This window comes from Melospiza melodia, chromosome 18 (assembly GCF_035770615.1).
Source record: "Melospiza melodia melodia isolate bMelMel2 chromosome 18, bMelMel2.pri, whole genome shotgun sequence".
NCBI lineage: Eukaryota > Metazoa > Chordata > Aves > Passeriformes > Passerellidae > Melospiza > Melospiza melodia.
The window spans coordinates 12081479-12096295 of record NC_086211.1 but is presented as its reverse complement, the minus strand read 5'-3'; the positions used below and the strand labels follow the sequence as shown (position 1 = coordinate 12096295).

Sequence of the window (14817 nt, the reverse complement as noted above, 5' to 3'; positions counted from 1 at the left end):
CAAAAGAACTTGAATGCTGCCCACAAACAGCCACCAGGAAAGCATTTTTCATGGCTGGTAGTTCAGTATGGAAAGAGGTTGTCATGTCTGCAGAAGCTGGGGAATCTCCACTCATGGAGATATTTGAGTCTCCAGTTGACACAGCTGAAAAACTTTTGTTAATTTGAGGGACTTCAGGAGATGAAAATTGTTGAAAAGGACACTATTACAAACACATATTTGTGGTTAAAAAACAGCTTCTACTGAGATAGATAAAAATCTTCCAATTAGGGTAAAAGTGGCAGAGTATAATAATAAAAAAACCTAACTTGGCTTTCATGGAACTGCAGTATTTGGTGCAGGCAGAATTTATTTCCTTGCTGATGTATGTCTATGTTGAAAACAGGAATTTAACATTGATCTCGTTTGAGTAGTTAGTGAACCAACCCTGAACCTGCATAAATTAGAAAGTCAGAGTTATTAGTCATTTCATATAAATGACTTTGTGTTAATGACAAATATAATAATATTCCCATAGTACAGTAATCAATTTTCTAATACGTATGCAGAATTAACAATCTGACTTATAATTGTCTCATGAAGTAGGGCATGAAGAGTTCACATAGTTTGTAAATTAAAATCAATATTTTCAATCTCTCCTGAAGGTAATTTTCCTAATTTACTGGACTTTTCCCTAACATTTATTTTGTCTTTTAATTATAAAATGGCAGGTTATTGATTTTTTTGTATAACCTCCTAAAGTCCCAAGTGCATTTTTATTGCCAGCACTAGGGAGGTGTTTGCCCTTCTTAATGAGAATCTTTAATTACCATTAGAAGAGTATTAATTTAATTTTATGAATTATGACACGAACTCCACCACACCTTTGCAGAAAGTTCCATCAAGATACTTCATTTATTTCTGATTTTTTTTTCTCTTTATACATGCAGGCAGGCTTGGGTTTTGTTGAGTTTTTCAATGCATGTCAAATGCTTTTTATTTATATTGAACTAAAATATGATAGGTCTCACATTTAAACATATAAAACTTTCTTTTAAATAATTTAGTCAAAATTGTGGAGTTCTCTTGAAGTTGTTAGGACATGAAACAGTAAAAAACACTGCAGTTCTTGCATTTTAGAATAGAACACTGTGACTTTACTTTTGGGTTCCCTCAACCACATTCTTTAGAGAAAAAGCAATTTAATTTTTTATAATTATAAAATTAGAGATGTGGTTTTTAAGACAGTCAGTTCTACTTGTTCAGTTTACTTATTGTCTCAGCACTGTCATGACAAAACTGCACCAACTTTTTCACAGTCAGCGCAAGAAGTTCCTTTAGCTCCTAGTAAATGATGAAAAATTTGGCCACTTCTGAAATAAAGATGATACATCTACAGAGAAACTGTTGATTTAAAGTACCTTTAATCTTCATAAATAAGTGAAAAACAGAAGGTTATACAAAGCTGTCAGGATGGCACTGATGAATGGCAAATTCCCCCGTTCCTCAATTGCCGGCGGCGCCGCGGCCGCGAGGCTTCCCCGTATTGTACATCAAATCTGCCAACTCATTTCTGTGATTAAATATTCCATCAGCGCGGGCTGCAAGGCGCTAAAGCTTAACAAGATTCATAAGATGCACCACTTGAATACACATAACTCACTGCCTTGGATGGAGAGCACCCCGCGTGCACAGGAAAATTAGAATGGAGTTAAATTACTCCGCGAGACAAGATCAATAGAGAAAGGAGAAGATCCCCCTAATGCAATGCAAATCTAAGATATAGTTATGTCCTGACAACTTGAAGCAGACAATTAAAGTCAAATAGGGAGGAACGCAATGTAAATCAACCCTAAAACCTCAGAGATAATGGTAAACAGTGGGACCAGTGACATGATTGTTATAGCTTGGGGTTTTTTTGGAGTGTACACTTCTGTGAAGGAAAACCTTTCTTGAGAAAATGAGTGGCAGCTAAAAATGGAGACTCCAAGGTGCACAACGCCTTGGGGGCTCAAAATACTGTATATTTGCAAAACACTATGGATTTCTCTTCCTGGGTTGCCCTTCTAAGGCTGTTTTTGTGCCTGTGAAATGCTGGTGCTGCAGTAAATTGCAGCACTCTGGCCATGTGGGTCTGCAGCCGTGGTGAGATTGGTGTGGATTTCCAGGGACACCTTGGGGAAGGGCCCTCTGGAGACTCCTGCTGCACTTCCAGGGCCTAGCAAGGCTCCCTGATGGCCACCAGCTCCTGCCCTTCCCACCCTTCTGCTGAGAAAATGATATTTTAGGGAAAACTAAAGGGTATTTTTTTTTTCATGTATCATTCTAGCTTTTCACAGAATTGCGTTTTTCCATATATGATCATGGATAGGAAATTTTTTAAAAGATGACTTATATCCACACAGCCTCCCTCTAATAAATAAAAGATTTTCCTTAAGGGTTTCCCCCTTTTAGGGGGTTTTCCTCTTATGAGAAAGGAATGCTTAATGAAGTTGGGTTATCCATTTCTTATCTTTTCCAGTAAAATATTTATTAAAGTCTTAGGTAGGTCCTAACAAGGAAATTTTTAAGAAGCACTTTGTGATTTGTCTCACAAATTCTTCATGGAAACTGGGATATTTTTTTCATCTATTAGTATTTCCATCCAAGTTCAAATACATCCCATAGTTTTCCTGTATTTAAGCTGGTTCTTTTCCCCATACGCACATTATGGGGAAATACAGATTTGCAGCTGGGTTTCTTTACTAGGTATGCTCTGATACTTGTATGTCTTTGTTTCTGCAGTTTGTTATAATATCATTTTCACCTGCTTATTTTTATATAGTGTATATTTTATCTGTAATACCGAGCCTTTCTTTCTGCCTCAGGCATTCTGAGAGCCAAGTTCCATGTTGTTCCTTTCAGTTATTGCAGATCTTTTTGTTTTTCTCTTTTGGGTTTTGGAACAATGAATTTTTGAGCAATCTCTTGCACTCTCCTTATTGAAATATAGAATATTGTTGCACCTGTGTTGCTACAGCAGATCAGTCCTGTACAGCATGTAGCTTGGGACACAGTAAGGCCACTTTAAAAGACTTTTTTTATTCCTGGCAGAAAACAGCTTTGTTATACCTGTTGGAGAGGCTCCCTTTTGGCAGCTCCCTAATGCAAGGTGGGAGAAAAGATGTTACAGAAATTACCTGGAAATCTAGTGAATACTCTTCCAGAGAACAGGGAAATTCACAGTAACTCCTATGAGAAGATATTATTTTCTGGTCATAAACAAAACCAGTATTTCAAAATTTTCAAGATTGAAGTTGGCAGTGGAGAAAGAAAGGACTGAAGATTAGAGGTGAAGAGCAATTAGACCACAGCTGAGTGGAAAGCAGAAGATCCCATCCTTCTTTTACTTAGAGCACGATTATTCTTCCTGAGTTTTATTAAGTTCTAGGAATTTCAGGAGATAGTTTCAAGTCATCCCAATAGCTGAGTAGTTGTATTCATTTCATAAATAACCTTAACCCAGTGAAGAGTATTGTAAAAACCCAGCTTCTTGGGCAGTTATTCCATGGCAAAATTTTCCCCATCACTCAAAATGAGAGAGAGGGGAAGGTCTGTGCATTTTAATGTCTTTTAAAGGCCTCAGAAGTCAGAGAAGTTCTAGCTGCCCAGGTCTTTTTGGCACTTGGAATCCAGCAGTATCCACCAACAATCAGATTTTGTAACAAAGTTTCTTTCAGAAATTTGTTCAAAGGTTTGGAATAGAATGTTATATATAATAAGAAGTAAAGAACTACCACAGCAATATATATAAAACCATGCCCTTAAGTAAGATGAATCCAGGGGAAGAGAGGATTCCTGTACACTTGCTAATACTAATTCTCTTTGTTCATGTCTTAAAGCATCTATTTCTGGAGTGTAAGAGCACCTGGGATTCATTTCATCTTTCTAGTGTTTCTCTTTGAATTTAAATGAGTCTTGCATAAGCTCAGCAAATACCCTAGAAACAGTTCTCAGTGTTTGGAGTTTGGGAAGCTGAGTTATATGCTTGCACAGCATTCTAATCCTGGGGTAAAAGTTCACTCTATCATATCTCTAAAGCAGAATTTTTCTAAAAGCTGTCTGTCACTCCATAGATTAACTCATTTCACTATTTGATTACATACACTTGGGTTCAAACTTTGCTATTGACTAGGCAGATTTTTCTAAATATATTTGCAGTCATGTTCGATAGTCAGCTTAAATAATTTTCTAACTGCAGTCAAATAATTATTGTTTAATATTCCACCTGTGATATTTAGATGCTCCTTTTTCAAGTATAACACACAGCTGTAAGTGTTGTTTCAATAATCAAAAGTACCATCATCCAAATGAGGAGTTCCTAGGTAGATTAACAACACCGATGACAGCTAATGCATTTCTAAAACTCTGAGGAGCTTTTACAAGCCATTATAGAGGAAATCGTGTTTTATGAAAGATGAATAAAGCCAGTAGAAAAATGGAATTCAGCATCTGCATTAGCTATTTACTAAAATAAATAAATAAATAATAATAATCCAGAAATAATTATGCCTTATGCTACATTATAATGAGTTCTTCATTAAAATGTATACCCTCATGGAAACTAAACCAGGCTTATTCAAAGCTAATGCCAATGACTTATTTTTATAAAGATTAATTTAGTCAATTGATTATATATTTAAATCTGGAGCAAGATTAAGCTACCTATATTCAGCATTGATTTGAAGTCTGCACAATTTAAAGAGATGACCATAGATACTGTCAGTGTTACCTTTTTGAAGGTGTTTCTCTTGGATTTATATCACACAGGTTGTACTTAGCATTTGATACTCTTCTATGTGATCTCTAGAAGAAATTCCATAGATTTGATTATTTGATTGTAAATGTTCAATAGATACAGCTTCATGCCAGAAGGTAGGAAACTGTGAAGAAGGGAGTTTTTGCTTCTTCACTGTAAAAGTTTGTGAGTTCTGACCCCAGTCTGGTATGGGGAACCATTTCATACTGGGTTATGATGGATTTGTTCACAAACAGAGTCAGTAAAACCAGGAAATCTGTATTTACTGAAAGGTGGAGTGCTTACAAAATAGGGGGAAGAATGTGTTTGGGGGTGGGTGGCTGGATCTCTTTCCTTGATGGAAAATCTTGCTGAGATGCAGGTCTTGTTCTGATGGCCATATTTCCATGTTTCTCCTGAGTTCACATAGGTTTCCTTGTTTTTAGATATTCCTTAACCCAAAAGAAACCCTTCTGAGCAAGCAGAGCTGTACTGCCCTTTCTTTGTCTTTGTGTTGTTTCTAAGTTCTTGTGTTTGTTCAGATGTTCTTATTGTGGATATAACTGACCAAATTTTAAAGAGCTAAAAGAAGTTAAGTGCTGTTCCTTACTGACAAAGGAAGTCTTTAATGAAAAATTGTCATTGGATTTCTCTTCCATCGTCCTGGTGCTTAGTGAAAATGTGTTCTATGGCTTCCTGGTTAGTGAGAGCCCTAAAACCAGTTAAATAACTGAGGTGACAGCATCTCCAGACTGTGGATGGTGTAGGTTTTGAGGCTGGATGCAAATCCAGCTGTTTCAGAGCTACTGCTCCTGTCTCAACAATTACCTGGGCAACAGGGGTGAGGCACTGCCTGGGCCTGACTAAGGCTGCAAGGTGCATTTTTAGAATAAAACTGGGACTGTAACCCAAGCACCAGCCATGGATAGGTGTAAAAAGCACTGGCTTAAGGATCTCTGAGAGGAAAATTTAAGGCAAACTGCAAGGTCATCACTAAAACATTTGTTTGGTCAGAACTGGGGGGGATGTTTGCAATCCTAGAGAGGTTGGAGCAGTTATGTGGAGGAATAAATTCCTCTGATTAGAAGAATAACCAAGTTAGGAAGATCCATGTGTTAGGATGGACAGTCAGGCAGACAAACTCTTCTCAAATGCTAAGTAATAAAGTAATATATGAAATGTAAAGTTAATACAGTTAAGTGGAATGGAAAACAACTCTGCTCTGTGTTAAACCTTAATTACAACTGTAAATTAATGCTAAAGCAGTTTAAGATTATGGTTAATTGTATTCCAAACATATTGCTGATGTTTTCTCTTCCTTCTTATATGTTCTTTCCCATTTTGGACATGGGAGGAGAGGATCCCCAATATGCACTCTAATTGCATTTCATAATGTTATTGAGAGGAACTTTCAAAATACAGTTTTCATTTATTTATTCATTGTGGAGGTAGCTGAGAGGGGGCTGTGCTTTACAAGTTTACAAGCTCTGTTGGTTTGGTGCTCTTGGATTTTCTTTGGAAATCTCCAAGCATAGAATTGCTTCTAGTAAAAGTGAGTGCTTTGGAAACTTTGGGAACATTGCATTACCATTTTTGTAATGGTTTTTCATGCTCCTGAAATTCTGGAACCTGTCTGGGCTAGGAAAGAAATAGACTAGCTAAAGCCAGGATTATGCATGATGATTCAATTTTTGGTCTTTTATATTCTCAGCTTGTCATTCAGAATAGAATTTTATTTATAAGTCAGAACCAGCATTCACTGGTGTAAGCAAGGAGAACTGAGGGATTAGTAATTTGCATCTCTGCATCTAATTGCATTAGATTTGCATCTCTGTCTTATAGATTTACTGAAATAGGTGATTTACACAGAAAATAGTGGCTTGACACAATATGAGAGGATAAAGCATAAACCCATCCACTTGTAATCCCTGCAGGGCCATGTTGAAACTGAAGTGTTTGTGTTTGGGCAGAAAGGCTCCAGTTTCATCTATTCTGTGATTTTTTTTCCTATTCCTATCTTTATTCAACAGGCAGACGTATGGATGCAACCTATTTTAGTAATCAGCAGAACATGAGTGCATTTTGTGTATTCTCAATCATCTCCTTTCAAGCAGAGTATAATTCCAGCTCAGAGTTGACTTCAGAAGTTTATACTTGGGAATTTCTCTCATGTTTTCTCTCAAAGTTACAAGTGAACCAAGAATAGCCATCATTTACCAGCTTACCTGCTCTGTCTGCTAGAGGACACAGAACGATGAGGAATAAAGACTTCATTTTTGAAAGATCCTGAACAACTTCAGTGGGATGCATGCCCCAGTATAAAATAATGGCACTGAAGGTCAGAGAATTTATGTGCACCTGAGGTTGTAGAGAGACATCTTACAGTAAATATATTTTGCAGGAAATCCTGATGGTATCACTCCTTTTTTTTTTTATTATTTTTTCATAATGAATGTCCAGTTTTTAGACTTTTCCGCTGACAGGATTTACACTTGAATGCCAATAATTAAATTCACTAGGGAGCACAGATAAACTCTCTAAGCATGGTGCAGATTTTTGTACAAGCACCAGCTGAATTTGTACAATTTAGTTTCAGTTTAGTTACCAGACAAGGGATGCCTGTGGCTGATAAATCATTTGAAAAGCATTTTGGAAAGGGCAGTTTGCTGCAATTGCTTTACTTTGTGAATGGAAGCATTGCATGAATTGTTGCTGCAGTGCAGCCAGCCTATGGGAAGGCAGGTTAATTAAATTAGAAACAAGTCAGTCACACAGTGTGGTTTTAAGCAGGCAGGAGAAGGAGGAGGAGAGATCCCTGTTACTGTGGGATGAGTTCTATATCCTACAGAGGGGAATTGGGGGGATTATCTCATACCAGAGCTGCAAACTTCGCTGCTTCTCTGATTTTTGCTTGCATGATATTGACACCTTCCAATCCCAATTTTTTACAGCATCCTGGATGCTGCACAGGAATAACTGGGGAGAGAGGGCTGTTTGCCAAAAGCTGGGAAACGGATGATATGGGCAGCAAAGAATAATTGGAAGGGTGGCTCACAAATGATGTTTGCTGTAACATTCATTGCTGTTCCCTGAGTCAGTGCCACAGTTCATTGGGTATTTTGGGGACACTAAGAGGTGATGATAAAGAAGCATTCACTATGCTTAGAAAAGTGATGAAAAGGAAAATTAATGTCTTAAACAGAATTTTTGGATGGAGAAGTCCCAGGAAATGTCTTAGACACACCTTCACTGGCTGTTTTTGGTGTTTTTTTTCTCTCCTCCCTCTATTTTAAACAATGTATATCAGGTTATATGTGAGTCAGGGACCTACTACATAAATGTATGTATAGAGCACAGATTCTCATTACCAGCAGCATGCACACCCAGGCTGTTCAATAATTGAATATATTTCAGGTTTGCTGTCAGAAGAGGTTTGGATTTAGGAAAATCAACTTTAGACATCAACTACTTTAGATTCTCCTCCCTACCCTCTTCTTAAGTGAAACTATATATAAGCTTTGGTGGGATTAAACATAGGTTTTGTTTGTATTTTTAACATATTGCAAGAAAGCAGGCATGGGGTTTGGGGTTATGCTACTTTATTCCTTGTTAATAATGAATGGAACAATCCAGTGTATCAACACAACCATCCATAAGTGGTTGTGTTAAAATCTGAAGGCCATTATTCAATTTATAGAGAGCCCAGCTAACTGAAGGCCCTCAAAGAGCACTTCTTTTTGAATTAACAGCATATTTAAAAGCATGCTAAGTCTGTGTAGTTGACTATTGATACTGAAGGGCTAAGAGAGCACTTAACTACTATTATGTATTCAAGAGAGAGGCTGTAGAGGCTCTCTTTAAATTCCCTGGTCAGAAGGGACAATGGGAGCTAACACACACTATTACTGCACAACAGGAGCCTTTTATTAGGTGTTTCTGATCCATTTCTGTGAGGCATTCTGAAATAATCCATCACAGAACAATATTTCAGACCAGAACAAAAACAGTGCTATTTCTGTCTGAAAATGCCAATATCAAATTACACTTTTAGAACAGCAAACCAAGAGAGGGCATGGATTGCTTATGAGGATCCTTGATACACTCGCAAATCTCCTGATTTGTTAATGAGAGGTGCAGATTTACACTTTTCTTCATGCATTGAGCATGAAAGTGTGTAGGAATATTAGCTGTTGCAAAAGGCACGAAGAAAAGAGCGATCAGAATGATCAGAACTAACTCAGGGAGAACTTGGTATCATCCAGCTGGACTGGGAGGAAAATAAAATGAAAAACAATCACTGAATTCAATAAAGAATGGGCTTTTTTAAGATTTAGATTTAGATTAGACTCTTGAAATAACAGTTTATAATAATGTGGGCAAAATGAGACTCAAATAGCTTCATTTTTCAATCACTTTTTCCTGTGACTCTGTTTGGATTCCTTTGTTTGTAAATAGTATTAAAGAATGGATGAACTGGTACTTAGTTGTGAGAGGCAGAGAGGCTTTTGGTAATGCAATAGAAAAAAATATGTGTAAAGAGCAGCTGATTTACCTGGAAAGCTGAGAGTACAATGGATTAGAGTAATGGAATCATCACTAAATCTCCTTGTGTGTAGTGGGTTACTTAGCTCCTGTATTGCAAACACTCATTTTAGCCTCCTGTGCACTAAACCCCAGCCCTGGATATTGAGTTGGTTCATTCCTGCCACTGGAAATGCTTCTGTGCTTCCCCTGGCTGTGAAGTTAGCAGATGGGCTCTGTGAGAACTCAGCACCATTGGCCTTTCCCAGCTCTCCTAAGAGCTTTTTGTGAGGCTGGGCTTCCTTGGGATTCCTGGAGTGAGAGGAACATTGTCCCCCATGTCTCACCTCGTTGTGTCCCAGGGCAAAACCCCAAAAAGCAACGTCTCTCCTCTTCTTTTTTTTTTTGTAATTTCCCCCCAAAATTCTTGGGGAACGTGAAAAACGCCAATCACTTGTTTTTAAAATTTTAAAAGTTTAGTAGTATTAAGATGGTTATAAAAAATGGTAATACAATTAGAGTAATAATAATTTGGAAAAATTGAATTAGGGCAATATGAGACAATAGAGACAAAGAGTTATGGACAGTCCAAGTACCTTTTCTGGGCAGCACCAGCCTAAAAAAGGACCCACGTTAACAGAGGATTAACTCTTAAAAACAACAGCCTGTTGCATATTCATACAGCTCATACATGATGCATAAATTCCATTCCAACACAGGATTCTGTCTGGTCATCATCAGCTTCTTCCTCCAAATCCTAACAGCGCCTTCGAGGCCAGAAGAAATTAATTTCTTCTGATAAGAGAGCAATAAATTCTCTTTCTCTGAAAGATTCAGGTGTCCTGTGGCTGCCATCTCACTCAGAGTCCTTTCTTTTAAAAAAGTATCTTACATAGCATCGTTTCTATTTTAACATTTTTCATAACCTAAAACTATATTTAACGCAGTACTTAAGAGAATTAATACAGCATTACTTTCTAACACAACACGTATAATATTCATTTTAATATTTGTGAAAAGCCAATCATCAAGTACATGCGTTTTTCACAGGGAATAAATGCCAGCCCTGAAAATTGGAAATGTGAGGTCCTTGAGCCAAGGCACTCATGCCCTGTGTACGGTGAGGTGGTGCGTTGTAGGCTCAGGTTCTCTGTCATGGTATAGAAACTCTAAACCATTGCCAAGAAAGCTTTCTAGAAGTTTCATCTGCTTCCTGTGACAGGAGACAGCCGGGCCCATAATCCAGCCTTGCACCATTGTTAATTTTACACCAACAGCATGATTGTAGCTAATGGTGTATGGGGTTTTTTTTCTGCAGAAAATGTTATTTTGATTTATACTTCCTAAAACAATGCCATGAGACGTTCCAGCTAATTGTGTTAATTCTTTTCAGCTAACTGCAGATTTGTATTTCTGAGCTTCCTGTAGTAGTGGCTGCACAGTGGTTCCAGTTAAAAGCTATTTTTAACAGCAGGGGTTTAAAAATCCTGTATAATTTAGTGGGCGAGTCTACATGTTGATCCTTGGTGTTACTTCTTGGCTCTTTGAGGATTGGAGAAATGCAGTGAATTTTTTAGCTGTTTTACATGAGGCAGTGAGTACTCTGTGCAGCACCATTGGTATTTCTGGAGATTAGTTTATCTGCATGATGTAAATAACTGTACACAAAAAACTTTTTTTTGAAAGTATTAAAAAAAAATAGGAGAAATGCATGTAGTCAGAGATCTTGAAACCACTGGGAACTGAATTTTAAGTATTCTAAAAATATTAATGACTGCACATCACTTTTTTTCTGCAGTCCTGAATATTTTTAGAGTAATTATTTCTCAAAATAACTGTGGTGCTTCAGCAAAGGACCTCATCAAACAGCAAGTTCTTAATCATGGGCTGGAGGAGAAAAGAGTGGAGGAAGAGGAGGATGAGTGGGGATAGGTTTTGATCTTGGGACACCTGGTTTTTGTCCCTTCCAGGGTCTCTGCAATATCCCTGACCCCAGGCTGGTCCCCTCAGTGTCCCCTCTGCCACTGCTCCCTCAAAACTTTATATTAAAATCCTCTTTCATTAAAAAAAAAAAAAGGCAAAACCAAATCCTTTATTCCATAACACTAGAATTCAGTGTTCTGGAGGAAAAATAATATTTTTTTTCCCCATTGGGGAATTTATAGGTTGTTTCTGTGTTCTGACGTTTATCCCAGATCTTAGTGTCAATAATTCAGTCTTCCCTCACTTGTATCAATTGCAATTGAAATACTTTTAATACCAAAATTAGATGCAGAAGAAATAATTTTTTCTTACTAAAGTAGATTTAAAAGTTCCATATTTTTTCCTAGTGAAATCTAATAATAATGTTTTAGTTATCAGTATTAATATTATGTACAAATTCAAAGGCAGATTGTCAAAATATAATTAGAAGGCTCTGTGCAAGAAATTAAATACACTCTAGTAGCGGAGATGAAAAAAGCATCTGTTTTGAAGTACTTTAATTAGAAATTAGATGACTAGAGTAGGAAAATAGGATTTGTATGAGATGAAATCTGAAAAAATATAAGATTATTAGCTGCAAAGAGTAGGAAAATACCTATGGAGCATGAAGGAAGCCAAGTGTTATCTAGGATTTATGGTGAATAATGTAAATAAATGGTAACCTTTGACTTCTAAAAATCTTGTGCTCTGTTTTCTAGACATACTTGAAGTCATTATAGTTATTCTTAAAACCTAATGGAAATGAGTGATTTTCCTCATGTGTTTCTCTAAGCCAGATGAATGCTTCTGACTCTTCAGCTCACTTTCACTTGCAGGCCTCTGCACTAACTCAGGTTTGGAAGCATCTGTGGTGTTAAATTCTCCCATATTCCAATATCCCCAGTCCTGAGGTCAAACAAGTGTGTGGATAGGGCTTACTTTTTTATTTATTTTATATTTTGTAATTAGGATCTCAATGGCTGCATGTTCATTTGCCAGCTACCACGCAAGGGCTGAAGGCTGAGAGAGATATTAATACAGTCAGTGATGTGTTGCCTTAAAGTAAGGGGGAAAAGGAGCTTGTTTTATATTTTATCTTTTATATTAGTTGTGAAAAACAGTAAGCATCTCTAAATCCTGTTAGTTAAGGGTGTCTGAGAAGGTTAGAAGCATAGTAATTAATGAGATTTCCAGTAGTCACAGTCTGAGTTAAACTGCATAAATTACAAGAATTATTTTATTACTCTTCAGCATTTCCAATATCTCTCCTTCAAGTGACAGCTGCAAGCAACAAACAGAGAACTGGTTAATGGCAGAAATTTTTAAAAATATGTTTTAAGAGAACTCTGGCCTAGTGAATGAAAATTGAGAATTGCTCCTGTAATACTGTGGAAAATGTGCCTACCATTTGTACTTAATCCTGTCCTTCCAAACTCATTGGACTCAACTCAGTGCAATTCCATTGCATGTCAATGCACAATGTCTAAAGTTTCACAAATCTCCAGAAAGATTTGATGGGTTGGAATTGTGTGATTCACAGATCCTGACAGCTTGAGGCATGTCATTGTATGTGTGTATAAAATCCTGTGTGTGTGTGTACAGATATATGCACATATATCTGCAAAACCAGATGTCTCATATCCCACTTTTCCTAGTGGACTGTATTCCAGAAGCGAAGAAGTTTCTTTCCTAGTTTGAAAGTACAATGTTCAATCTGTATTCAGCTAAGTCTGTCTGCTAAAGTACACTTTTAAGAAAATCTGATGGGTTTTATTTAAGTTTATTTAAAAGAAAAAAAGGAAATAAGGAGCCTTAAACTTGTGTCATTTTTTCGAAATGGGAATTGTGAAAGTGTTGGTTTAAATGGATTTGGTTATTGCTTTTATTTTTATTCCTTGGGGGAAAAAAAATGTTCTATCTGTTTTTTTTCTTAATCTTGAACCCAGATTATTTACTGGAAAGCGAAATATTTGCACAAATACATTTGTGCATCCCTCTGAGCAAAATCTGCTGCACTCAGATGTGTCAGCGATCACTCAGCGACTGCGGGAGCGATGGAACCCAGGTCCTGCCTGGCCTGGTGTCCATACTGGGAATGCTGCCCATGATTTTCCTGCAGTGCTGGCTCCAGGAGCCTCATTGCAGCCGGGGGCTGAGGGGGCAGGGTGGGCAGGGGCAGCAGTTTTGGAGAAGCAGGGTGTGACAGGGACAGAGAGCAGCCAGCGCGGCTCGCGGTCCCCGCGGGATAACGGCAGCGTTGGCGTTGGGGGCATGTCTGTGTTCTGCTTTTCCAATGTCAAACTGGGGTTGTTTGGGCTCTTGCTGCTTTGAAATCAAAGCAGAAAAAGAGCTTCTTTCCTTTTTTTCTTTTTTCTTTTTTTTCTTTTTTTTCTTTTTTTTTTTTTGGTTTTTTTTGGGTTTTTTTTGTTTTTTTTTAAGAAAAAAGCGCAAAAAGCGCCCCCGGTTCAGTTTCAGTGCGCCGTTCCGGTTGTGCCTTGATTTGTGCTTTGGGATGGAAAACTGAGGTTCAGTTGAAGTGTTCCAAAACCAGATACCACTCTCTCTCTCTTTCTTGTAGGCAGGGTGCTGCTGTGCCAGGCAAACCAGGAGGGATCTCCCGTGTACAGTGCCCCCAGTTCACTAGTATACACATCCACAAGTAAGCTAGTGTTATGGCTCGTTTCTTGTTCTGTTTTTGTGACAAAAGCACATTAATGTGAATTAAGCCCCCCTAAAAATGTCAACTTTCCCAACAGCTCTTTTTAAGGTAAATGTGGTGTTTATAAACATATGTAAGTCATGTCAACAGATAATTCAGTGTTTTAAGTTGCATCTTTATTCTCAAAGTATATTCTATTTTAAAAAAAGGAAAAAAAAATGCCTATATTGCAATATTGTATAGAAATGGTCAAAAGTTCTGCAATAACAGTGACAGTTTTTGCAATCCAGTACTGCTGTGTGCTCTGCATTTTGTGTAGAAGATGTTGTGTTTCTTCTGTCCTGCTCACAATTGTGATTTAATACAGAAAATGTCTGTTGCTATGCCACCATTTGATTGGGTCAGGAATTAGATATGAAATCTTTTTTTACAAAAGGAGCAGTCTGTATGAAAGGGGGTATTTTGAGGCATAAAAAGCTGCCCTAGTATAAAGAACAGAGACAAGCTGACATGGTGGATGCTGCCATCAGCCATTTTGCTGTACAAAACTTTGGAGTAGAGACGTGTCCTCTGAAATTCTGAGCAGAAACCTTTTCTGAGAGTGTTTTAGGCTGGATTGGTGTTACCACTGATTCTCATTCTGGCCTCTAGTGGGGTGAGAAACCTGGAGCTGAATGCAGGAGCAGTAACTGCTGCTTGCAGCAGCCCTGGCTCTGTGTTCATTGTAAAGAAAGTACATGGTCTGATTTAACAGCATTATCAGATATGCTCTTTATGAAGATTGTATTCAATCCAGAATGCAATTCTACTCTCTTAGATCTTATCTAGACTGCTAAATAATTATTTTTTAAATTAAACCTAGGAATCAGGACAAAAGAGTTCCACAGTGATCATCTCTACAGTCGTGTAATTCTTTTAT

At 37.6% G+C, this 14817-nt stretch overlaps 1 protein-coding gene across 33 annotated transcripts in view; it reads left to right on the top strand.

The window, feature by feature from the left end:
* RBFOX1 (RNA binding fox-1 homolog 1) overlaps positions 1-14817 on the top strand; it is a 1162974-nt gene that overhangs the window by 1085068 nt on the left and 63089 nt on the right. For 26 of the 33 annotated variants that reach the window (XM_063171112.1, XM_063171116.1, XM_063171117.1 and 23 more), the window contains one exon: positions 13818-13898. The exons of the other annotated variants lie outside the window; for them this stretch is intronic. In XM_063171112.1, coding sequence (XP_063027182.1) covers positions 13818-13898 — 81 coding nt within the window. The remainder of the gene's footprint in view (positions 1-13817; positions 13899-14817) is intronic. 33 annotated transcript variants of the gene reach the window in all.